The 27,867-nt window shown below is 35.5% G+C and overlaps 1 protein-coding gene across 1 annotated transcript; it reads left to right on the forward strand.

The window, feature by feature from the left end:
• The first annotated feature begins 1,231 nt into the window (after window positions 1-1,231).
• On the forward strand, window positions 1,232-26,186 carry LOC131950879 (uncharacterized). The gene is made up of 6 exons (XM_059313082.1): window positions 1,232-2,332; window positions 2,615-3,963; window positions 4,077-4,320; window positions 4,428-4,925; window positions 5,059-5,346; window positions 25,602-26,186. The coding sequence occupies exons 1-6, from the start codon at window positions 1,232-1,234 to the stop codon at window positions 26,184-26,186; spliced, it is 4,065 nt and encodes a 1,354-aa protein (XP_059169065.1).
• Window positions 26,187-27,867: the final 1,681 nt, after the last annotated feature.

Below are 27,867 nucleotides of genomic sequence, written 5' to 3' on the forward strand. Positions count from 1 at the left end.
TATCAGTGTCATCACGTGGTCATCATGTGGTCACACCTTCACACTGGTCATTAGCAGATTAAAACACCAGCAACACAGACACGGGTAGAGGAGATTAGCCAATAGTTAATGCAGGAGTTAACGACGACTAATCTGGTTAAGTTAGAACCCGTTTGGATTAATATAAATTAAAAAATAAATAAATAATACTCGGTGGGCGGGGAGACAATTCAAATAATTTTTAAAACATTTATGTCCTTTAATTTATAGTTACTAACAATTGTTACGGGTCTGTTGTAGGTTAGACTAGAATAGGATATAATGATCTAGAATTAGGGGAGAGTGAGTGTGTGAGTTGAGTTTACCCTAGAATATTGTTAACCCCGGTGTGTTTGTGTATTGTTATCCCAAGGTCGAATGCGGTATAAAATCTGGAGTGAATGGTTGTCAGGGGTTAGTTAGTTGGCAGGGTTAGGTCGAGGGCTATGTTGTAATGTGATATGTGAGACCTAATAAACGTATCGAACGTTAACCCGAGTTGTTCTTGAATTCGAATCTAACCCGGACGTAACAACTGGTGGCCAGTATTAAAGTAAAGATAGCGCAATCATCAGAACGTCATTACCATTGGATGTCACCATCACTAGACGTCACCATCGCTAGACGTCACCATCACTAGACGTCATCATCACTGGACTATATAATCCTGGGTCCTTACCTGAACAGAATGTCGCAATCAGAACGTCATTACCACTGGACGTCACCACCACTAGACGTCACCATCCTGAGACCTTACCAGAACAGAAAGTCACCATCGCTGGATTCTACCATCCTTGGACTTTATCAGAACAGAAAGTCGCCATCACTGGGTTCTACCATCCTTGGACTTTATCAGAACAGAAAGTCGCCATCATTGTATTCTATCATCCTTGGACTTTATCAGAACTGAAAGTCGCCATCACTGAACTCTACCATCCTGGGACCTTACCAGCACAGAGCATTGCCGTCACAGGACTTTTGTCTTTTTCGATCCAGGTCTTTGTCTTCACATGACCCGGCCATTATCAGATTTACCATTGTTTTCGAAGGGCTAAAGTAGGGGAAGGGACGGACTACTACAACAGATGTGTATTTGAGGTAAGTGTTTTTGCATTAGTCTTTGGCACGGTACTCACAACCGGGGATTACCCTTTGCCTAACATTATATTGGGTATTACAATTTTGGCATCCAATCCTAAGTGGCTATGGTGAGATGGCTAGCGAAGGCTTAACGCTAGAGCATTTTATAGCGTTAGGGGAAAGATGTAAACTAGAGGGAAGGGAGCTGTTGGAATGGGCTGAGGCTAAATTGTTAGAGGCGGAGGCTAAGGCTAGGCAGCAGGCTGAAAGGGACGAGATGGCTGCAGACAGGGCACTAACTAGGGCTAAAATTGAATCAGAAGAAAGACTAAAATTGAAGGAGCTGGAAATAGCAAGGGAGGAAGACATAAAGGGCAGGGGTAGGGCACAGACCCCAAGAATTAGGCTGTCTGGTCTGAGAAACAGTAGGGACCAAACAGATATGGAGGTGGTGGTTGACATTTTTGAAAGGGAAGCCCGAGATATAGGTTTAGAAGATAAGTTTTGGTGCCAAGAGTTTAGGAAAGCTCTGCTAGATATATGCTGCGAATCGTGGTTAACAGAATTGGGAGCAGAAGAGAATTATGGGAAGCTGAAAAGGGAGGTCCTAAAACACTTTGGTTTGACGGAGCAAGGATACAGTGATAAGTTTAATAGCGCCCAACCATCAGAACAAGATAGAGCAGGGAGTTACATTAGGAGGGTACGACACTACTTGAGAAGATGGGTCGAAGCTAGCAAGTGTGACAAAACATTTGACGGACTGTTTGACCTACTCTTAAAAGACAAAATAGTGAGAACAGTCGGACAAGACGTAAGACAGCACATCCTCAGGCAAAACCCGAGGACAATAACAGACGTAGAAAATGCCTGTGACAAATACTTTGACATCTACCCAGACAGAAAATTAAAACCGATCGACGTGACAGAGGACGCATTTGTTGCCCCCATGGCACTTGCATCAGGATCTAGGAATCCCTTTAGAGAGGACAAGGACAAACGAACCCTAAGACCTAGATCTAAGAGCCCCATTAGAGAGGAATGGGGCACAATAAATGAAGTCACCCTTCAACGGGAGAGAAGAGGACAAAGCCCGGTCCAACCTAGGCCGAGTAGTAATATTAGTCCCAGAAGAAGCCCATTCACATGCTTTAACTGTGGGGCTGAGGGGCACATAGCGGCGGGGTGCCGGTCCAATCGTAGACAAATTGGACATGAGTACAGAGGGAGAAGGGTAGGCTTCAGGGACATTCAAGACATATGACTAGTACCAGAGTTCAGCGGGGAGTGCGGCGACTGTGGACAATGCCTAAGTCAAGTAAAGGGCGCTGTCCCTGTAGGGAACATAGGAGCTAATCGGAGATTCATAAGCGACAGAGGGTCACTTCCTATAGTTGCAGGAAAACTGGATGGGAGGACGGTGACCGTCCTACGCGATACGGGTTATGTAGTCGTAGCTTGTCGAAAAGCTCTAGTCCCAAGAAATAGATGGACAAAAGAATGGATAACCATAAAGACCGCGGATGGAGATAAGAAAAGAGTACCAGGAGCTGTAGTCAACATAGAAACACCATACCTTAAGGGAGAGTTCTTTGCCGTCCTTTTATATGATCCACCCGCTGAACTTATAATAGGGAATGTAGCAGGCGCGAAACTACCTAGGGAAGATTCGCTAACATTAGCGGCGGTAGAAACCAGAGGACAACTTAGAGCAGGGGGCAACCAGAGAAATGAGCCGGGGCATAAGATTTTAGACCAAATAAGGACATCGAAAGATTTTAAAACGCAACAGAGCGAAGACAAAACATTATCTAGGTGGTGGAAGCTCGCGGAAAAGGGCAAACAATGTAAAACGATAGATGGGTTATTATATAAGATCATAAAACACAGCAAAACAGAAGATCAGATTAGACTAGCAATCCCAAGGGGACTTAGGCCCACCATCCTGAAATTAGGACACGACACACCTATGGCGGGGCACATGGGTGTAGCAAGAACGAAAGCCAGAATTCTGTCACAATTTAGCTGGCCAGGGGCAGGGGAGGATATCAGGCGTTACAGCGAAAGTTGTGATGTCTGCCAGAAAAGCAAAAAGAATGTTGGTGGCAAGGCGCTTCTGGGTAGAACTGAGGTAGTGGGACAACCGTTTGAGAAAATCGCCGTATATATTGTGGGGCCACTAACTCAAACGAAAAAAAAGAATAGATTCATACTCACAGCCGTAGACATATGCACACGGTGGCCAGAAGCCGTACCGCTGAAAAGTGTAACGGCAGCAGAGATTCAAGATGCGCTACTCTCCATCTTCACGAGGATGGGATTCCCGGAAGTCATACTCTCAGATAACGGGACCCAGTTCACGTCGGAAATTTTCTGCACCGTGTCTAAAATGTTGGGGATTAAAATCATTCACGCTTCGGCATATCACGCCATGGCCAACGGGGCTGTAGAACGATGGAATGGAACTTTGAAGGAAATGCTAAAGAAAGTAGCTATAGACAAGGATGACGATTGGGACGTGTTCATCCCAGCAGCACTTTTCGCCTACAGAGAAGTTCCAAACGAAAGTACTGGTTACCCGCCATTCGAACTTATGTTCGGCAGGAAAGTGAGGGGCCCGATGAGCATCCTAAAGGATATCCTCACAGGAGAAGTAAGGGAATATAAGACAAGAGCTGCATATGACTACCTGCTGGACCTTAAGCAGCAGTTGCAAACGGCATGCAGTTATGCAACCCGCAAATCAGAAAATGAGAAAGATAAAGCAAAGAGCTACTACGATAGATCAGCCACAACCAAAGATATCAAAGTGGGGGATCATGTGCTGATATTGAAGCCCCAACTATTAAACAAACTTGAGCTAAGGTGGGCGGGACCTTACGAAGTCTTAAAAAAATCGGAGACTTGGACTATGTTATTAAAACAGGGGATAGCACTAAGGTGGTCCATGTAAATCGGATGATGCTGTACCATCACAGACAAAAACCAAACGACAGCAAGGGACACCCCATGTTAGCGGCAGTGTCAGGAGTGGTGGAGGCAGAAGAAGAAAACCAAGTATCACTAACAATTGAGGAGGACATGGAACCGGGTATCCCATTGGACACAATAAAAACTCCCGACATACTGGAGGAAACTAAGTTAAGTGATATCAAAATAGGAGACACCCTGACAAAAACACAGCGGACGGATCTAGACAAAATTATCCAAGAGTACACAGCTGTAATTAGCAACTTACCTGGAAAAACAAGTTTACTAGAACATAAAATAAAACTGACCAACACCAGAGCAATAAGAACGAAACCCTACTGCATACCATACGCTTGAAGAGAGCTTATGAAGAAAGAGAAATGGAGAGACTGGGAATAATAGAGAGGTCCGACTCCGACTTCAGCGCACCTGTAGTACTAGTTAAGAAAAAAGATGGGTCGACACGGTTCTGTGTAGACTATAAGAGACTTAACGCAGTCACAGTCTACGACGCGGAACCCATCCCAGATACAGATGAGCTGTTCGCTAAATTAAATAGGGCAAAATATTTTACTAAACTCGACCTCACAAAAGGGTATTGGCAGATCCCCATGCAAAATGACAGCAAAAAACTCACCGCATTTGTCACACCCTGGGGCCTATTTCAGTTTAATTACCTGCCCTTTGGCCTATGCACGGCACCCGCCACATTCGCCAGATTAATGCGAGTCGTATTAAAAGACTTGGAAAATGTGGTGTCATTCTTTGATGACATCTGTATCTACAGCGAGACATGGGAGGAACACCTTATGGCAATAAAGGCGGTGTTCAATAGATTGAAGGACGCGGGCCTGACAGTAAGACCTGCCAAATTAGAGCTAGGGTTTGAAAAAAATTAATTTCCTAGGGCACATAGTGGGGAGGGGGCTACTGACACCAGAGAGAAACAAGGTAAACAAAATCTTAAACGTAGCAATACCCACCACAAAGAAGGAGGTAAGATCATTAGTGGGTCTTATAGGGTATTATGCTAAATTTATACCAGAATTCAGCGAGGCCAACGCAATACTGACAGACTTGTTAGCAAAGGGTAAACCTGAAAAGGTCGTGTGGTCAGATGAATGTAACCGTGCTTTAAGACTGGTCCAGAAACACTTGAACTCAGAACCATTTCTTATTTTACCTAATATTAATGAGCAATTTATTCTCAGGACCGACGCCTCGTCACGAGGTATCGGGGCAGCCTTGATGCAAATGAGAAATGGGGTCCTGAGACCAGTAAAATACATCAGCAGAAAACTCCAACCGAGAGAGACTCGGTACTCTACTATAGAAAGAGAGTGCCTAGCAATTGTCTGGGCCACAGGCAAACTAGCGTTGTATTTATACAACGCTAGCTTCGTACTGCAGACGGACCAGCGTGCTCTAAAATACCTGAATAACTGTAGGTTCAATAATGCCAGACTGACACGCTGGTCCTTACTGCTACAGGAATATAAATTTACTATAGAACACATTCCGGGGAGGGATAATCTTCTAGCTGATTTTTTGTCAAGAAATTTTAGATCGGGAGTCTGAGATGTAAATTGTAATTTAAACAACATAATTGTTTGTTTGTTTGTTTTTCTGTTTTTGTTTCGGTTATTTTTACTCGGTTGTTTGTCTTGGATTCATGTACAAAGAGATGTATAAATGCGTTATTTATTTACTCTCCTCTTGGTGTAGTATACCTGTCAAATCATTTTTTTTTGTTTGTTTTTTTTTTAATTATTTTATTTATTTATTTATTTTTTCTCTGTTTGTTTTCGCCCTCTAGGTTAACTTAGGATTTGGGGATTTAGTTAGTATTTGTAGTATGTACTACAAATACTTGGGTGGGGGGGGGGGTAGTGTTACGGGTCAGTTGTAGGTTAGACTAGAATAGGATAGAATGATCTAGAATTAGGGGAGAGTGAGAGTGTGAGTTGAGTTTACCCTAGAATATTGTTAACCCCGGTGTGTTTGTGTATTGTTATCCCAAGGTCGAATGCGGTATAAAAGCTGGAGTGAATGGTTGTCAGGGGTTGGTTAGTTAGTAGTGGTTAGGTCGAGGGCTATGCTGTAATGTGATATGTGAGACCTAATAAACGTATTGAACGTTAAACCAGGTCGTTCTTGAATTCGGATCTAACCCGGACGCAACAGTAGACTTTCAGCAAAAACGAACTTTGGACATTCAATTTCCCTCACTTATTGAGACCTAAAACACGTACTTTTTAACTAAACATGATAATATGGTACGCTAAAGTTTGATCATAGTGATACTTTGACCAAGTGTACTCTATTCCTTTATGGAAAGGTTTTACTTAAGGGGCGATCCATTAATGACGTTAAAAAAAATTCAGATCCCCCCCACCCTCCGTCTACACTTGTCCACTTTCGACAGACCCCCCCCCCCCCATCCCACCACCTACCTCACATAAAACTGATTGCGGACGTCCACAAAAATGTAATAAACCGCTCACAAATTACTATTTTAACCATGTTTAGTATTAAGCCTAAATGTTAAAAGTAGAAGGTAGATATGGAAAGAAAAAAATTAGTAGGTTTTATTTTTAAACGTCGAATTATGTTTTTTTGTTTAATATTAAGGATTGTCCCATTTCCTTTTATTTATTTTTTTATTATTTTTTTTTATTTGAGGGTGGGGGCTAACACATTATAATTATCTATACTCGTTACACTATATTATTTTCTTCAATCGTTGAACGTATTTTAATGATTAATATTAGCATTTATGACATTAATAAGTCGCAAGGCCTCTTAGGACTTTGTCCAGATATTTGGTCAAACGTATGTTTTGACGTATGTGTGTGCTAATGATTAACTGTATAATTCCCCTATTGTCGTATCTTATGTGTTCAAAGCACATGACACTTATAAAACTACAATTCATTCTTTACTGGTTATGTAATTAGTAAGGTTCGGCTGCACCAACTGCGGACTTAGCCGATAAATTGAAACTATTTTTTTAACAACAGGTTCACACAATCAATACACATTATTTTACATTGTATAACTTGATGTAGTCAGTCAACGAACAAAAACATTTTTAAATATCCCTGCATACACACAGTTGTATATCAAATGTGAACTTATTGGAGGGTCAGATGTTGTCAAACAGATGGTATCAATCCAGATAGATAAGACCTACATTAGACCGACAAATAGGGCTACATTTTAATAGCATCTTACACATGCGCCCACAGTTCAGTAACATCCGACACATGTGTCTACAATTATTTATCATGTCTCAAATCGGTCTACGGTGTGTGTATCATGTCAGGATATATAAGGAATAATATTTTGTGTCTGCATCAGTGTTAAAGTCATTACAACAGGTGATTTATTCTGACAATTAAACGCCATCTTCTTTATTTTTTTGCAAATAACAAGTAGTACAAACATACCGTGGTGGAAAAAGAGCAAGGGACTCTACATTTTTTCAGATTTCTAAAAGGTCCGAAAAATCGCACCCCTTTTAGTATGCACAAGTTTCAAAATTATCATATTATTTATCATAAACTTTCTTTCTATGAATGTCATCAGAATTATATCGTAACACAAATTTTATTTTGCATGAAGAACATTTACTAAAGATATCTTATGCACTGTTTTATAACAAATTTGTAGTAGGCTTTTAGTGCTTAAAAACGTGTAAACTGAGAAAAACAGCACAAAAAAAACGAAAAGTAGGTCACAAAAATACCATATTATTATCTTTGAAATTTGTAAAGCTGATTATAAACTTAGAGTTTTTCCAAGATGATGTAAAATTAAATTATGAAATACATTAGAAATCTAGCTTTCCAATAGTGCCAAATACAATAAGATGACGGATATAAAACATGTCGTAGAGAGGTTGTAAGATTGGGAAGAAAATCATTACTTAATGTTCGATTATAATTACAAATGTTCGCTACTCATTACTATGTGGTAGCTCATAAGGCATTTTACATATTTGATTTTTTTTTTAACATTTTTTTTTTCAGTTCACTTAAAAGCGTGTTGTTATAACGTTTTTTTATTTTATTTTCTTTATTATAAAACTATATCACTTCTACTTTGTTGATATTGTTGTAACCAACCACTGGACGGTCTACACACTGAAAGACTGGACTAGGGTGGTAAAAATAGATCGTATGTGTAGGCTCGTGGTGACGGCGTCCTGCAAGACATACGTAAACACATTTCTGTAGACAACTATAAATAGAACAACACACAAGACATAGGCAAGACAGAAGTAAACACATGTCTGTAGACCACTATAAATAGAACAACACACACAAGACATAGGCAAGACAGAAGTAAACACATTTCTGTAGATAATTATAAATAGAACAACACACACAGGACAGAAGTAAACACACTTCTGTAGACAACTATAAATAGAACAACACACACAATACATAGGCAAGACAGAAGTAAACACATTTCTGTAGATAATTATAAATAGAACAACACACACAGGACAGAAGTAAACAAATTTCTGTAGAAAACTATAAATAGAACAACACACGCATGACAAAGGCGGCAAACTAAAACAACATAGTTTGAACTATTTTGTTTTCTATCGATTAAGCTAATCAGAAATATTGTAACATGTGTTATAAAAACAATTGTTTCTAATGGTACATTTAACTAATGGTACATTTATATGTAATATTTATGTCGCTCTGATTTTATTGCATATAGCCTACTTTGTCGATGGTCGATGCTATGATAATACGTTATGGAACAATATGTTTAAAATGACTAATACAGGATTAACAAAGTCGATGATTATTTTAATTGGTAAGAGCAATCAGTGTTGACACCATTTTGTACTGTATGACAATCATGTATAACCAAATAGTGAACAACTCGGATGTACGGAGTGAGATTTACATGTAACATGGTGCTACTGCTAAAGTCAACGTGATCTTTGATATTGTACTTTGACAAACTTAACAGCATTTCTTCCGTTGGAAAATTTAAATGTACTTTCGTGGAAGCTACAAAGTTAGACATACCATTGGTTTAAACGACATCGGTCGAATGCATTTGGATACCATTAGTGATGCATCATAATACAGTAAAACTATAAGCCTATATAAAAAACAAAACCAAAAAGTTATCAAAAAAATGTTCTGAATACTTACAGCGATCTTTCGTTTTGCTTTAAAGAAAAAACCAAAAAAAATATATATATATTGTTTAAATCATGAGAAGCGTATGCAATAAGTTACCTACATGTAGGAATAACCAACGAGAAATTGTATTTAAAAACAAATCCGGGTGAGAAGCCAACCAAAGGGAAAACATTATCTGGGTTTCATTAAATAGGCCTACTTAAGAGCGGCGTCTAAATGAGTTTGTGTATTTCATACAAAACACACTCATACGTACACACTTTCAAGTTAATTATAAATGATCAGGTCAAAGTGATAGATCGCACGTAACTATTTTGTGCCGCAGTTTTAGGTTGTATATGTTTATGCTATAATTTTTTTGGCTGACATGTTTGGTATGGGCAATCATTTAAAGCGTCTGTCCTGCCTAATACGTTCTAACATGGGCTCTATGCTAAGTATGTGGAGTAGTGAGGGGGAGAGGGGTGGGATTGACTAGTTGAAGCTGTTGGGTAGTAACGAGATGTCTTTCATTTATAATAAACTTAGTTAATTCTTGTTTCTGGTCGTTCCACTTAAAGTTAAAGTCAGGTTCTGTTAACCTCGTTCTCATCTCCAATTTGTAGTAGCAACATAATTACTTGGATGTTTATGGTTTTTAAAGTTACATTACTATTATATTGCTAGGCTCTGAGAGACAAACAGTTTTCGAAGAAGAAACATACATTAACATAATGTCGTCACAGTCTTTAAAACATGTATATGTAAAACAAAATATTTAGTGTATTGGTTTGTATGTTGTTGTTGTTTTGAAGCACTACATTTAAATTCATAACATGCACTATATATAGATAAATAATGTAATTCAGAGTTAAATCGTTTAACTATGTTTAATAGAAACATATAAATACAACATACTGTACAAAAATCGCTACGTTTTCTGTTGGTTATTTGTTTTGTTGTTTTAATTTTTGGAAATGTGGTAATATTCATATTGTATCTCCCTTAGCATTCATTTGCAAAATAATAATTATAGTTTACAACTACAATAATTGCTAATACTTTGTTTCTAGCCCCCTGATACAACTTACGATCATTTAAATAAGTAGAAATCAAGTTGGAAGCGGGTCACATATGTGATATCTATAGGCCTATAACTGAGATATGGTAACATTAAATGATTTGTTGTTCAATATATGTAAAGCAGACATAAACTAGGCAGAGTTACCAAGCAGTTAAATCTCAATCTGGAATTCAACACTTTTTAAGCTTAGATGGTTAGGTATATAACTTATCAGACAAAAAAGCGCGTGTCAAATTAATAGAACTAACGGCAGTTTCTTCAAAGAGCAGTTAAAAAATAAACGATTGTGTCGGTTTTTGATTGCCATTGTTGACTGTGATACACCAAAGTTGACATTTTTTAAATCTTATTTTTTTGTATTTACTACATATTTGTCAATCTTGTTTCATCTCGAATTAATTAATTATTTGATTTTAAGTACATGATTTGGTGGCTTTTTTTCTCAACCTATTGGATTGTAAACATAGCTAGACTTACCAGTTATGTGTTGTTCTAATTGTAGTAACTTGTCCTACTTGACATACAACTCCCATATACTTATTTTTATATTATATATATTGCTATTTAGCAATGATAACATTGGCTTTGGATCATTAAAAACTATTAATTAATTATGTTAAGCAACTAAACAAAGTAAATCATTTTGTTGTACCGTGTCATCTATCTACTGAAACAAAATGCGTGGATTATAGAATTTTTCCAAGTGAAGTAACTGTGTTTTTAATCTTACTAATTTTAAACAAAACACACTCTTGAGTTCACACTTTGATCAAACGAATGAAACTTTATTGTCGATGTAGAGTGAAATTGATGGATCCCTTAGAGCTATGTTGCGCTCGATATATTAGGGTGTATATATTTCAGTTATACATAACGTTATTATGTCCTCATGTATTAGGGTGTATAATATATGTACCTAAGTATGGCTGTGTTAGGATGTCATTATATGTATGAATATAGACGGCTAAGTTATGGTGACATATGTGTATATGTGTACGGCCTGCATAACATTTAAATTTGTGTGTTAAGGTGTTACTTGTTAAAATATGTATGGTAATTTTACAGTGTAATATATTTACATATGAACAACCAACCTAACAATGATTTTGAAAGTTGAATAGAAGACATGGACACACGGACAGAGACAGAAGAAATAAGACTTTACATTGAGACATGGTCACCCTGACAGAGATAGTTGACTAGAAGACTTTACATTGTGAAATAGTCACTCTGTTACCGTTTCCTATTAATGGAATCATCACTGAAGTTGACTTTAACATTGGCGATTAAACCAAAACTAAATATATTTCTAAAAAAAAATGAGGATACGCAATTTCTGCCCTGGTTGAGATAATGGTTAAGGGTCTTCCTCCTCCCTTAAAATGATATCACACCTCATTTTACCAAACCACTCCCTCAAAATTAAAGTAAAAAAGCGTTATTATATATATATATATATATATATATATATATATATATATATATATATATATATATATATATATATATATATATATATATATATATATATATATATATTTCTTTTACTTAAATTTTAATTAAGTTCGATTTTCTTGACAACGCAAATACATTTAAACTCATTTTCTAGTTTTTTACTGCAATAACGATTGATTTCTTTTTCTCTCTATCATCATCAATCCCTCCTCTTCTTTCTCCTCCCCTCTCCAGATATGTCGTTATGTATAGACGATCCGTTACATATCTGGAAAAAAAGGTATGCGTAACGCTCAACACATTATGGGTTCTACTTTTAATAGTGAAGCAAACAATACACATTACCAAAAAAAGGATAGAAATGTACATTAGTATTGGTAATTTGAAGAAAGTTTTCTGTTCTCAATATGTATTTTCTTTTAAAACAATATGGATATTTCACCAATAGGGTATTATAGTCAGTGCGACGTAGATAGAACAATATCCTCGCTTGTCTATCAAATGGGTAAAACTGAATGCTATTGTGTTTTGTTTTTTGCAATTACAGAACATTTTTAAAAATAAAACAAATGTACATCTATTTATTTAAGATTGTTTTTAAATAACGTTGTTGAAGAATATATGTCTAATTTTAGGAAAAATTAATACGTCTCTTTGGTTTATTTTTTGTTTGTTTACCAAATGGTCTATTTAATATGTAATTACTTCCCTTGTACAATAACCAAACAAGAAAAAAAATATTGGTAAATACCAGCATCGGAAAAATTAAACAAAAAAATACAAAAAATATGGGCGACAATGTATCGAATCATAATGATACATTCAACATAAACTAATATATATATATACTATGTAACAATGTAACATACGTATTTGTTACTAAAAGAGATGGTCAAATGTAGCTCAATTTAAAGTTGTGTGGTATATAGCAGTTATTTTGTTGATACACTCATGAATCAAGTTATTGAAACTGACATTTAAATTAGTGGTCGGAGTAGTCGAGTTACATATTGCACCGATTCTCTTCTCGACATTTTGACTAAGATCAAAGTGTACTATCTGCTATGAGTTATGTACGGAGTCAGGTAAAATAACCGGACCTCAGTTGACTAATTGCCCCGTTCATTTTTTGGGAAAAAGAAATGTATCATAATTAAATCATCGGTCATTTTGAACGCCAAATATTATTAGTAAAATAGATCATAACTAATTACGTATATAACAACTTATTATAACATATATCAAATTAACAACACATTGCTACCAATGTAACGGCAACATCAAACACAAATTAAACGATACTATGTAGGCCTACACGTGTTTTTATTTAATTTATAAGTACAGATATATTTTAAGAAAACAAATTGTAGTTCGAAATTAAAAAATGTAATGTGTATATATTAATTATACTCCTCCTTGATCATTGTCCAGAAAACTACTGTGAGTGAATATTTCAATGTGATAACTGATCTAATTTGTCTCAATAAAACAGGAAAAAACACGAGGGGAAACAATGAATTGATCCATTTCAATTCCCTTACTCAATTTCTTCTAAGTCGACACAGATGTAAACTCACTAAGAAATAAATAAAACAGTTGAGTTGTGGTTTTATTGCTAGATATGTTTAAAATACGATTTGATGTAAGGTGATTATCTAAGTATGTCGTGTGATTGATTACATGGCAAATGTGTAATTAAAGTCAAACGTTATAAAATCAGGAGATCAGTGTTTAGTAACGACAACTCACGTTTCATTAGCAATTGTTATTGTTATTCTATTTTTTATGGTTTCCAAAAGTAAAAGTGTAACAGCATGCACATTAATGCAATGTTGCTTTAATTTATTGTATCGGTTTAAAAAAAAAGGTGTGTATATCATGTCCTTTAGCCGGCCGCTATATTTAATTTATACAAACTTAAAAGAAAACATATTTTAAGTTTACTTTAAGACGCCAACAGCAACAATTGTGGTACACGATCTTTACTGTTATTGAGTTCGTCATCCCGTGGTATCACGTGGTCATTAGGCTACGTAAACAATCATTACCACTTTAATTACAACTCATTAAGCGTGACTTAGTGACATATAGCCACCATGTTTTTTTTTTGTGAATTATGTTCACAACAATTGATTTAGGGGGGTGGAAGTGGTTTTGTCGATAGTAAAAGATTTATACTTTTTTTTTTTTTTGCCTCAGACATGTAATTTACAGCGTCAGTTGTGTGTTCGCTTTAGTATTACAGTTTTCATCATCGGCTTGTGAGGACTGATACAGATTTATAATAGTAATATTTCTTTTTTACTTTCATTCATTTCGGATGGTTTACTTATACATAGATCTAATACAAAACGTCTAAATATAAAAAAAAATAAAAAAATAAATAAAAAACAACATGAAAATGCAAATGTGTAATTAAATGATGATTCAAGGGATTTTTTCCCTCGGCGTGGTGGGCTGAGGGGGCGGGGGGGGGGGGGCGGTGTAGAATTTGGGTTTTTAAGTAGAGCTGAAATAAATTTGTGATTACAGAGAATTAAAATGATACAAATTTTAAGCAATCGGAAAAGTTATGTTATTACAACGATACACATCCGAGCAAAAATTCTTCTCTTTCAAACATCTATATCTATACAGTCCTCAAATTTTATTAGTTATCAAATAAAACGGCGATTTTTTTTTTTTTTTTTTTTTTTTTTTTTTTTTTTTGCCTCAGACACGTAATTTATAGCGTCAGTTGTGTGTTCGCTTTAGTATTACAGTTTTCATCATCGGTTTGTGAGGACTGATACAGATTTACAATAGTAATATTTCTTTCTTACTTGTAACCTGCTTTCATTCATTTAAGATGGTTTACTTATACATAGATCTAATACAAAACGTCTAAATATAAAGAAAAAAGATAAAAATTAAAAACCAACCTGAAACTGAAAATGCAAAAGTGTAATTAAATGATGATTCAAGGGATTTTTTTTTTCTCGGCGTGGTGGGCTGATGGGACGAGGGGGGGGGGGGGGGGGAGAGAGGGGGAATTTGTTGTTGTTTTTTTAAGTAGAGCTGAAATGAATTTGGGATTACAGAGAATTAAAATGATACAAATTTTAAGCAATCGGAAAAGCAATGTTATTACAATGAGACACGTAAAAGCAAACATTCTTCCCTTTCAAATATCAATATCTATACAGTCCTCAATTAGTTTTCTTTTTTCCTTTTTATTTTTATTTTTTTTATTTTTTTATTAATTCAATTGTTTTAAACATTTAAATCAGTAATAATTATTTATTTAATAGATTTTACACAGCATCAAAGAGTTCAAAGACATGAACAACAATTGCATATATAATAATCAAATGGAGAAAATAAAATGGCATCAGAACTAGACTAAAATAACGTGTGCAAACTAGGTTTCTCTTGACTGCTTAGTTTACTGTGCTTTGTCCTTAGCTGGGGAGTCAAAAGTTCACATTGTAGCCATCCATGGACAGAAATAGAAACGACCGTGGGAGAAGTGTCTCTGTAATACACATACTGATCTATCATTCCAAAACTTTCCATGACATAAAATTGACCCTTGGCAAAGAGGGCACGCTACCTTGAAAAATCCGCCAGTCCGGTTGAGTGGGGGGAAGTGTGTGTGTGTGTGGGGGGGGGGGGGGTGAGGTGTGTATCTCTTTCTACCATTCAGGTTGTGCACTTTTAAAAACCTGGGAAACAGAAGACTGTTCTAATGTTAATTTACTTGAGGGCTGATCGAGTGATGTTTAGCTTGAGACTGTCGGTATTAATTTTGCATCTAGTTTATTTGCTTCTTCTGTAGTTCAAATGTTAGTTTCCTGTAAAAGTAGGATGTCAATATTGTGTTTATTTATTATTTTGTTTATATACTATGTTTGTCCCTAGCCCCCCTGATGTTCAATGTTGCCAGAGTTAGCACGAATTATTTGGGGTTTTCTTTCGAACATCTGTTTCTGGAGGGCTGGATGGTGGTGGTCTTTTAACGCCAAACTTTCCAGCCGCTGGTTTGCTATCCCGTTGGGCCCTGGTCACGACCCTTTGAGGTGGCTTTACTGTAGGTAAATTGATTTTTGCTTGAACTGATTGCTTGACTATATGACAGTTGACCTGATACCTTTGTTGCTGATATACTTTGTGAGATTTTAATTTCCTTTAGCGGTTTCGTTATGTTTTCTGAATTAGTGTTATCTTGAAGAATATCATTTATTGTTTCGTCGACAGCCTCCAAATTTTCTTGATTCCCATCTTTTTGAGACCCTGTTACTATGGAATTTCTGATCGCTATTGTCTCCATGACTTCGGCCTCTATGTTGGTTTCTGTTACGCTTTCGTTAACTTGCTGTGATGCTGTAGTAGTATGATGTGCTTCAGTTTGGCCATCTACTCCAAAGGCATCTTCTACCTCTTTATGCCTTGCTTCTCTAAGCATTTCATTTTGTCTTTCTCCGTCAACATCATAACTGTCCCAATGCTTTAAGAAATTTCTATTGTTACTTAGATGCTCCCTAACTTCTTCTTTATCATTTGCATCCCAAGGCTCAATTGCCCTGTACTGTCCATCTACTAGCTGGACGCAGTCAAGAGTGCGAGTCCTCAAATGCTCACACATTTTAGGCAGGTGTCTGTCTGTGTTGCAGTGGCAACATTGCACCCTCCTCCCATTGAGGATTATAAGGACTCTGCTCTCCTTGTTGGCCTCATTTGTAAGTATAATATAGTGTGGGGCACTCTCCACATCTTCTTTCTCCAGAGAGATGGTGAATTGGACCACATTTGATTGGTCTATTCTCTTAAATGTTGGTGTTAAGTCCTGACTGCTTATAGATTTCAGAATCGCCATTATATCATCGTCGCTTGTCTTGGAAGGCAGCCATTTCAGCATGCCCCTATGCCCAGATTTATCGGCGTGGGTTATTGATATTCTCTGCACTCTGTATCTGGATGTTACCCCAGGTGGCAAATCTCTGTGAAATTCTTTTAGGTGCATTTTCTCATATAGTTCCTTTGATCTAATGGTGACATACCATTTATGCAGTGTCCCATAGTTATACAGACCTTCAAATTCAGCTGGTGATAGGCTACATAAAATACATAGCTCTCTTTTTAGTTCGTCAGCTGTGAGAGTAGCTAAAGAAAAACCCTCTTCTATAAAAATCTCTAGAGTTTTTGGCGCATGTCCTGCCATGCCAAACTTAGGCAGGAATTGCCGTTTGATGTATTTTTCCGACATAGTTGTGCGTGAGACCCACCCGGGGCCAGGCAACACACACAAGAAATAAAAAAAGAAAAAAAAAGTACTTACAATGTATAAAATGTGAAGAAAAAAAAATAACATACACACACACACAAGGTTCCGAATGGAAATACACACAAGCTTAAAGTCCGTTTTTTTCTAATCCAATTTAACAAGAAAAGTGCTGAGTTTCTGTTTTATCCAAAAGGAGAAAAAATAAAATAAAGTTCAATTCTGAATTTACGTGTCATCCCAAACTGCCAAAAATAAACTGTCCCTTTTTAAATGGGATGCAAAATTTTATCTCATTGACGCTTGTTTTCAAATTTTTTTTTTCTATTTTTTTTTTAATTCGAACAATTTTAATCAGGGTATTATTATTTTTTTTTTTTTTTTTTTTTTTTTTTTTTTTTTTTTTTAATTTTTTGAAATCTTTTTTTTTTTTTTTTTTTTTTTTTTTTTTTTTTTTTTTTTTTTTTTTTCTAATTTGCCTCAGACATGTAATTTACAGCGTCAGTTGTGTGTGTTCGCTTTAGTATTACAGTTTTCATCACCGGCTTGTGAGGACTGACACAGATTTACAATAGTAATATTTCTTTCTTACTTGTAGCCTACTTTCATTCATTTAAGATGGTTTACTTATACATAGATCTAATACAAAACGTCTAAATATAAAGAAAAAATAAAAATTAAAAACCAACCTGAAACTGAAAATGCAAATGTGTAATTAAATGATGATTCAAGGGATTTTTTTTACCATCAGCGTGGTGGGCTGAGGGGACGAGAAGGGGGGAGAGGGTTGAATTTGTTTTTTTTTTTTTAAAAGTAGAGCTGAAATGAATTTGGGATTACAGAGAATTAAAATGATACAAATTTTAAGCAATCGGAAAAGTTATGTTATTAAAATGAGACACGTAAAAGCAAACACTCTTCCCTTTCAAACATCTATATCTATACAGCCCTCAATTTTTTTTTTTTTTTTTTTTTTTTTATTAATTCAATTGTTTTAAACCTTTAAATCAGTAATAATAATTTATTTGATAGATTTTACACAGCATCAAAGACATGAACATCAATTGCATATATAATAATCAAATGGAGAAAATAAAATGGCATAAGAACTAGACTAAAATAAGGTGTGCAAACTAGGCCTCTCCTGACTGCTTAGTTTACTGTGCTCTGTCCTTGGCTGAGGAGTCAAAAGTTCACATTGTAGACAGAAATAGAAACCACCGTGGGAGAAGTGTCTCTGTAATACACATTACTGATCTATCATTCCAAAACTTTCCATGACACAAAAATTGACCCCTGGCAAAGAGGGCACGCCACCCTGAAAAATCCGCCAGTCCGGCTGAGTGGAGGGAAGTGTGTGTGGGGGGGGGGGGGGAGGGTGAGGTGTGTATCTCTTTCTACCATTCAGGTTGTGCACTTTTAAAAACCTGGGAAACAGAAGACTGTTCTAATGTTAAATTACTTGGGGGCCGATCGAGTGATGTTTAGCTTGAGACTGTCGATATTAATTATGCATCTAGTTTATTTGCTTCTTCTGTAGTTCCAATTTTAGTTTCCTGTAAAAGTAGGATGTCAATATTGTGTTTATTTATTCTGTTGTTTATATAATGTGTTTTGTCCCTAGCCCCCCTGATGTTCTGATGCTAAAGGAAACAAGAACGCACAAGCAACAGAGTTATTTTGACTCTTTCGCATGTCTTTGAAAAGCGTAAGCAAACTGAAAAAGTTTTCTAAAATTGTCAAAAACAAAAAAAATAAAAACAAAGATACATTAACATAAACATTTCATATTTTCTTATAGAATGTTATTTTGTTATTATGTATTGACTGTGCATGTTCAATTTAATTGTTTAAACTAACTTATGGTTATTTTTTTCTAATCATGTATAGGCTAGTGTATGTATATTATATCCCTTATAAAAATAAAACTATTAGAATGGGACGTAATTAATAAACTGTAGGCCTTTCTATATTGTTAAAAAATAATCCGTTTAAAAAAAAAATGTAAATTTGTAGCTAAAATGTATAAAGCCCTATAATACTTGTAACAGTAAATAAAATATAATATGTTCATTTTAGATCAGTTAACCTCGACTTGTGAGCGGGTTATACATGTTCAGAACATGTAAACTAAACCTACGGCTATGCATCGGTACCAAGCCGACATGTTATTAATAGATTTAGTTTTATTTAACCCCCAATGTATACCAGTCTCAGCTCTAATGATACCTCTAAAAATTGACAAAACTAAATATCAAGTGTAACAAGATGATCTGTTTAGATAAGATGACAAGCACAACCACTAAAACCACAGACAGGTTTCCATAAAGAAGTAGCTGCTGTTTATGTTACTGTAAACAATCCGCCCAGTTCCATGTTTAAATTAAGCACACAATGATATGGGCCTTGAGAAAACTTCATAAACTCCATAAAAGTCTATAGATGTTTCACTCACACAATGAGAACATATATTTTCATTCCTTTTAAAAATCTTATTCATCCTATTTTTTTATAATAGAAGCGTAGAGAGGGCAGGATGGGGGGGGGGGGGGGGGGCATACGGACCGCAAAGGGTGAAACCTTCACCGGCGGTGACTCAAAGGCAAAGCATATATATATATATATATATATATATATATATATATATATATATATATATATATATATATATATAAAAGCTTCTATTAAAAAAAATAACCATATATATATATATATATATATATATATATATATATATATATATATATATATATATATATATATATATATATATATATATATGTGTGCCGAACTGGGTGAAACCCGACCTAGCGACGCCACTAAATAGTTATATTATTATTTTTATATATTTTTCGTTGCATTGCCTTATTTTATTCTCATGCATACAATCTGACCGTTGAGTAATGAATTTCCATTAATACTCTATTATTTATGTCATGAAATAAGCACGTCTATCTTAGAATATAAGTCCACACGATGTGACATAATGTTTATCAGCTTTGGTTGTTGGCTCTTCTACATTGACACCATCCAGTTGGTGAACTTTAACATTTAAAATACATTAGGCCTTCATTGACCATATTATATTGCGTGGGCCAGTATACATTCAGGCCGCTGACCCCTTTATTGGCAAATTGCAACAAAACACTTCAACACAACATGGACCCAACACACTTGAGCTCTCCATATATAAGACGTGTGTCTGTGGCACTGTGATGACGAAATATATAGGTCATAGATAAACGAGGGTGTAGCATATCGTAGGTCAACTAGACATTGGTCAAATATAACTAATATAACGCAGCAACGAACTGACCATTTACGTGAGACGATCAGCTGACCACTGAAGCATCCGTTGCGAGTTGGATGTAGATATCGTTGGCAGTTGATCATTGGATCGTGTAGGGAGAAGTCGTGGATTAGTTAGCAGTAATAGTAAAGATGTAATATATTGGGATTTGTGAGGTCAGGGGAACTCACTCTTCTTGTATTAGTTATATTTATAATGTTGTTATTGAGTGATGTCCCTTGTATTTATCTATTGTTACTTCTTATTCCGGTCTCCATCATGTAGCGAAGGCCCAATAAAATATATATATACAAACAGCATGGCTTCTCGTCAGTGTGTTATAATAGAACCACTCCAATCTACCTCAAAAGACATTTTAAAAATCTGAGGATAAGCAACTTATGCCTTTGTTGTGGTCATGTCAATTCGTGCTTACCCTAAAATGATATCACACCTCATTTTACCAAAATTTTTATCAAAATTGCATTATACATCCTTTATTTTATGTTGTTTTTTTCAATGTTTTTTCATCGTAAATCTTAATTTAGCTTGATTTTCTTGAGTATGCAAAATAAATGATAATAATCATTTTCTAGTTTTTATTTAAAACAAACGTGTGTTTTCTTTTTTTCTCCATCGCCACCAAAACCTCCTTCTAACCCCTCCCCTCTCCAGATATGTTGTTATGTATTGAATATCTCTTTTATAGCGTGTACACTGTTGTAAGCGAAAAATGATATGCATACAGTTCAACACATTATGAGTTCTACTGGTAATAGTGGGGTAATACAATACACATTACCATAGAAAATGATGGCAATGTACAAAAGTCTTGGTAGTTTGTGTTTGTTCTAAATTCAAAATACATATAGATTATCTTTTTCTCAAATAGTTCCTTTGATCTAATGGTGACATATCATTTACGCAGTGTCCCGTAGTTATACAGACCCTCAAATTCAGCTGGTGATAGGCTACATAGCATACATAGCTCTCTTTTTAGTTCGACAGCTGTGAGGGTAGCTAAAGAAAAACCCTCTTCCATGAAAATCTCTAGAGTTTTTGGTGCATGTCCTGCCATGCCAAACTTAGGCAGGAATAGCCGTTTGATGTATTTTTCTGACATAGTTGTGCATGAGGCCCACCCGGGGCCAGGCAACACACACAAGGAATAGAAAAAGAAAAAAAAGTACTTACAATGTATAAAATGTGGAAAACACACACACACACACAAGTTCCAAATGGAAATACACACAAGGATCCACAATTGACACCATTTTAGACAAAAGATTCATGCAATGTCCTTGAGCACAAAACTATTTAATTTTTATAACCATTTAATGATAATGATAATGCCGATTGTAGCAAGCCGTCATATAGATTATCTTTGAAATGAATAGGGAAAATATAATAAACTATTTTTGGTCAACTGGAAGAATTGTTTAACAGATATCTTCGCATGTCTTTCAGAATAGTACAAAACATAGCTACTGTGTTTCAATTATCAATTACAGTAATATTTTAACATGAAACAATAAAACATCTACAGTTTTAACTCTTGTTTAAATTAAATGAATATTTTTGGTATGTAATATTTCAAATATGTAATGGTATGACTGATTTTTCAAAATATTTTATTTCTTTAATAAAATGGTATGTTTTATAGGTAATTAATTCCCTTGCACAATATCCAAAAAAGAAAAACAAATTATTGGTAAATACTTTTCTGATATCGGAAGAAAAAAAAAACATTAAAACAATATGGGCAACACTGTAACGAATCTAATGGATACATTTAATATTAACTAAAATAAAAAATATGTAACCATATAAGATACGTAGGCGTCACTTTTGTAGCTGGTCAAATGTAGCTCAATTTAAAGTTGTGTATGTGTTCAATATGGCAGGCATTATGTTGATACAATCATTACTTAAGTTATTGAACCTGCCATTTAAAGTAGTGGTCGGAGTAGTCGAGTGACTGATTGCACCGAATCTCTTCTCTGTATTTTGAATAAGATCAAAGTGTACTATCTGTTAAGGATTATGTACATAGGTCTTAGCTATAGCTTCAGTTTTTCCTAATGTTAATCAGGTTCCCATCTGAGCTGGTTGGAAATAAGGACGTACTACAGACTCGAATCGGGAGTCCGAACAATGGCTAGATATAAAGGTCTAAATATGTGTGCATTCTTTGTTGTGTTATGTTATTACTAACTACAATGGTAGTTGTATCGAAAGCAGCAAATCGTTCTATTCTCACTTTTCGTCCAATTATTGCCATTACTTCGTACACATATTTTAAGTCTTCAGCCAAGATGAATGGCTAGTTTGTATTGTATATTTTATTAACACTATATTAATTATAATATTTTTAAAGCCACTTATGTTAATTGAAATTCTGTGTATAAGCAGTCATTTGAAAATAGTTATATTGTGTTCAGTAAGTAGGGGAGGATAATAATACTTTCTTGAGTTTCGTGGTATTTCCAGATTAATTTCCCATTGACTGTCTAAAGAAGGTTGTTTATGGCGAAAACACGTATTTTAGTTGACATCAAAAAGGGGTTAGGCTTGAAAAAAAAAAGGTTGCTGTCTGTTCTAAAAGTAAGTTCCAATGATAAGTAAATGTATAATGTTTTGATCTGGATTAATCTAGATCGAAAACAGCTTCAGAACATACTGTAATTTTGTTATTTGTAGGTTGAGGTACTATTAGTCAGAGAACAGTTTTTTTTCTGTTTTCAAAAAACAATCTATAGACTAGTGTAAAAAGTCATTATATCGTGTTAAACCAAAGTTTATCAAATGTTTTTTTTAAAGGTTTAAACTATGTGTGATGACGCAAGGTTGCGTCGGAAAGCTCAGGTAGATAGCAGAAGCAGGCTATAGCGAGTTGGTCAGAGAGAGACCAATAAAAATACGTGAACTGACCGGTCACGTGTATGCTCAGCTGACCACTGAAGCGTGGGCTGCTGTTAAGTGGAGTTGATAGGTAGCTAGCGAAGAGTAGAGAAGGTATTAGGCTGTAGAATGGAGCAGACGTAGTGATGTAGAGAACAGTTAGTTAGTGTTAGGATTGGTCATGGGAGTGTGTAGTTAGTAGTATAGTGAACAGTTAGCAGTAGTAGCAGTAAACAGTAGAGAGTATAGAATAAGTTAGTTAGGTAGAAACTTGATTATATACATTTGAATAAAGAACTTTGTATTTGGAACTTGAACTGTGTGTTATTGGATTCGATACGCCTCGTAAAAATCCACACCCTCACAACTGGAGCATCTAGAAGAACCTCCAAACAAAGATCCATTGCTACCATCACACTATGTTTAAACTTTTTATTTTCTTAAGAGGCCTACCCGTTGATTGTAAAAATAATTGTACGAAATTTTTTTTTTTTTGTTACGAAGAACTGTAAAAATTAATATTAAAAAAATGTAACATTAATCTAAATAGACCATTATGTTCATGCAACAATTGGATAAACGCATATTCGACTCAATATGTCAGTGTGGATAATAGGACTAACATAAAACAAATACACTTAAATATTTATTGGAATATTTTTTGACATATGAGAACGTTGTTCAGATTTGTCGATCAATATTTCTGAGACGTACTATATGTATGTGAAACACAACTTTTTATAAAAGCAATAGCCCTTATACATAGTGCTGACCTGACCTATTGGCTAGGGGAGGGTAGGTTGGGCGATGACTTCGGGCGCCGACCCATGTGGGTGCGCCAACTAGAGTTGATATGACATACAGTCAAAATTAAGAAAATAGACAGCCATTTGGCTATTCGGAAATATTAAATTGCTTTCCACATTAATTGTGTAACACCAAATTAAAACTGAAAAATGTTGATAACGATATTTACATCTCACGTGAAGGGGTGGGGGTGCCAAGAAATTGGAAGGTCGCCCCGTGCGAAGGAATGGGTCGTTACGTCACTGACCAGACCACACAATTCATTAACGAATCGATTTCACAGAAGGTAAAAATATATGGTATAATATATATTTTTTAACATTGTCCTGTTCTGCTTTAAAATTACCATATATTCAAAATTTAACGGTTTGACTACACAAGAAGAAAACACGACCAAAACTGCCTAAAACAACAGAAAATATAAAAAAAAAATACCAACAACTCATCCAGATATACTGACACGAGTCAAACCGACAGCACTCAACCAACCAAAGATTAGTTTTACATTTCTACTCACATACTAGAAATTATGTAAGCACTGTTACGATCAGTGAATTCATAGCTTGTAAACTTTCCCTATTACAATACATCTATATGAAATAAGTATCCAATAATGCACAACGACACAATTTATTTTTCTAACATGAAAAAAACGTTTTCCTTGAAAAACAGCTCTATAATGTGTCTGAACATTTGGTGTAGAGAGAAACAACAACATGTAATCTAATTAATGTTAAGACAACACAAGGCACATGGGCAACAGCACGATACATGTAAACATTAGCCGTTTAATTTTTTTTCAAAAGGTAACATTTACTCGATGAATAATCTACATCAATATAAACACTTTTTTTTTTAAACAGTCCCCCTAAAATATTATGTCACTGTCCGATCTGTTGTCGTTATAGACGATCTGAATGCTTAAAGTTAAATAAAATATGGCTAACGTTTAAGTTATCATAACAGTTACAGCTTGCATTATTGGTCGAATTATATGTATTCAATACTGATCAATATGTATTCAAGCATGAATGTTTAGTTGAACCTTTTAATCGCAACTTATAACTACGTCTAGTGAGTTATGTGTTGCTGTCTAGGAAACAAGGGCAGTGATCTAACCTATAGGCAAGCGTGTATATTTTAATTGTTGTCTCCCTTAACTGGTCTGCCAACTGTCGCTACATGGTTCCTAAGATCGTGTCCGTGTCTGTAGTACAGGTCTGTCACAGTCACCCATCGTCTCACGAGTTCGGCCTATCTGGTGATGTGAGTTGTCACGTCCGACTGACGTTGACTTTTATTTTTCCTTCACCACAGCGTTTATTTCAAAGCTACACGAAAAGAAAATTGACTTTATTTATTCTAGAGTAATTAAATATAATGCCACAGAAATAATGACGTTATCGATACTCAATAATAAAGGCATGTACATTACTACCTAATGTATTTATCTATATACTACTAAAACTCAACTTTGTTTACATGTTTGAATATTTATTTGTTTGTCTAATTTCGTACTGTAAGGAAACTGCTCTATATGGGGGGGCTGTAAAATAGTATTAGGTAGAGATCAATTTTTGATTGCAGACAGACTGTTTCAAACGTCGCCTTGGGTACCCTAGACCTGAGCCTTACGGTCATATCACAAGGGTTCAAGACAAGCCAGGCAATGGTTGTAGCCCCGCCTCTTTGTCAAGTCCAATAATAAAGTCTCAATCTGATCACGTGATGTGTGAGTCATCAGGAGCTGAAATCTGCTGGATTAAAGCCAACTGTTTCGATGAGGGAGGGTCTTTGGCTACAGAGACTCACAAAGGGACGGGTTTGTCTGGACGCTTGAAGGCCGAGAGGCTCGTCGTGTTCTTACTGCACTACTACAACGTCGTCTTGCCCACCCTGATTGGCATAAGCCTCGCCAGCCTGGTCCTGTTATTGTTGTGCAATCGGATGCCTGATTTGAAAATGAAAATGGCGTGCTCGGCTGACGAGTTGAGTGATCTGAACATTATTAAGAAGGAACTGGAGGACATGAAACAGCATGTCCTCAGCAACAACATGAGCGTGTCTTGCGATGCCATCATGAAGAAACTCACGCAGCTTGAACTGGACGGCAAACTGAAGACACGTGTCCTAAAGAAAATTGTCAGCAATGTCAATGACATGGAACTTTGAGACGATGATGTCATGCTGCGTGGATATCCCAAAACTGAGATGATAGGAGAAAGCCGAAATGACTCTAGTCTTCAGAAATCTGAAGTAGACGGCCCACTCTTTCATGAATCACACTTTATCTCCCTCCATGATACAATGATGTAGAGAGCCTTTCCTAGCCTGGAATATAGCTGTGTTTTGGATGATCCATGTGAACCTCTCTTTGTGATTAGTACTCGGTCAATGAGTGATCAAATGTTTCTCAAACAGTTCTGCTTCAAACAATATTTGTTATAAGCCTATATGTTCAATAGTGCAGTATATGAATTTTATTAAATATTGCTTACGAAAAAAAATAATTAAAAAATTGTGAATTAGAAAAAAATCCTTACTATCGACACAATCTCTACCCCCCTCCCCCCCCCCCACCACTCAAGGTTCATTTCGGCACCTTGGAAATAATGTTACTGTCAGATCAGTTTCATGAACATTTATTCGGAAATCCTAGACTGAGCCTAAAAATACCCACAAAAGGACTTGTAAGTTCTCGTTTTCTCTCACTTAACTTCAGGTCTCGTTAGCCAGGGAGATATAACATTTTTACAACAAAATTAATTGTTGTGAACGGGATTCCAATAGATAAAAAAAATAGCAGACAATGGGTAGGTAGGTCTTTTTTTGTATATAGGACATTATATACACACTAATTTGAAACCGACACAATAGTTAGAGCAACAAAGAACTAAGTGCATGCTGTTACACTTTTTACTTTCTCGTATATACGTAGTATAGAGAAAGTATTGTAATCGTGCAAAAAAAAAAATCGAGATTTTTACAAATCTCGACGTTTTACACCTCACTGATACGGAAAAACATAATTTTGCAATCTTGTCCGTATGTCTGTGTGTGTGTGTGTGTGTCTGTCTGTGTGTCCGTGTGTAAACACGATAACTTGAGTACCGTTACTGCTAGGTTGATGAAATTTCATATATAAGTATTTTATCAAAATCGTAGATCCGTATCAACTTTTGAGCGATTTCCGATAACCGGAAGTGGTACTTTTTCTACTTTGAATTTTTCAAAAGCCTATAACTTGAGTACTATTTCAGATAGATAAATGAAATTTCACATGTAAGTAAAATATCTAATTCTCTACCTTCTGTTAAATTTTGAGTAATTTCCGTTGACCGGAAGTAGTAATTTACGCTACTTCCGATTTCTCAAAAAACTAATGTAAATTTTAAAAGTACTAATAATATTGCGCACTATTATGCGCTTTTTTATTTCGCGTTCACTTGGTGTGCAATTAATTTGTCTACGAGATTTTATTCTATTTTTAAAACTTTAAGTATTTAAAATGGATTAAAAATCATGTCTATAGCCCGAGTTCCCATCCCCTGTTATTTTATATAAAAATATTCGAGAAAGTTTAGGGGAGATCATTCCCGGTTTATTTACTTTTGGAAACAATAAAAACGTATTTAGCATTTTAATAAAATGTATAATGAAACATGAGTTATTATTACATACACACCGATCTCCTAATTTTATAACGTTTGACTTCACTTAAATTTTTTCACATGTAAGCAATCACACAACATACTCAAGATAATCACCTTACACTACATCGTATTTTAAAAATATGTAGCAATACAACGACAACTCATTGTTTCCTTTATTACTTGGTGAGTTTACATTTGTG

This window comes from Physella acuta, unplaced genomic scaffold (genome assembly GCF_028476545.2).
Source record: "Physella acuta isolate Inbredline_101_S28 unplaced genomic scaffold, ASM2847654v3 ptg000783l, whole genome shotgun sequence".
In the NCBI taxonomy this organism is placed as follows: domain Eukaryota; kingdom Metazoa; phylum Mollusca; class Gastropoda; family Physidae; genus Physella; species Physella acuta.

Excerpts from the sequence above, each read along its gene's own strand:
- LOC131950879 (XM_059313082.1), top strand. The coding sequence starts at position 1,232 with ATGGCTAGCGAAGGCTTAACGCTAGAGCATTTTATAGCGTTAGGGGAA. Across the intron at positions 2,333-2,614 it reads ATGAGTACAGAGGGAGAAGG|ACCGCGGATGGAGATAAGAA; the intron begins GTAGGCTTCAGG and ends ATAACCATAAAG. Across the intron at positions 4,926-5,058 it reads TGAAGGACGCGGGCCTGACA|AAGGAGGTAAGATCATTAGT; the intron begins GTAAGACCTGCC and ends CCCACCACAAAG.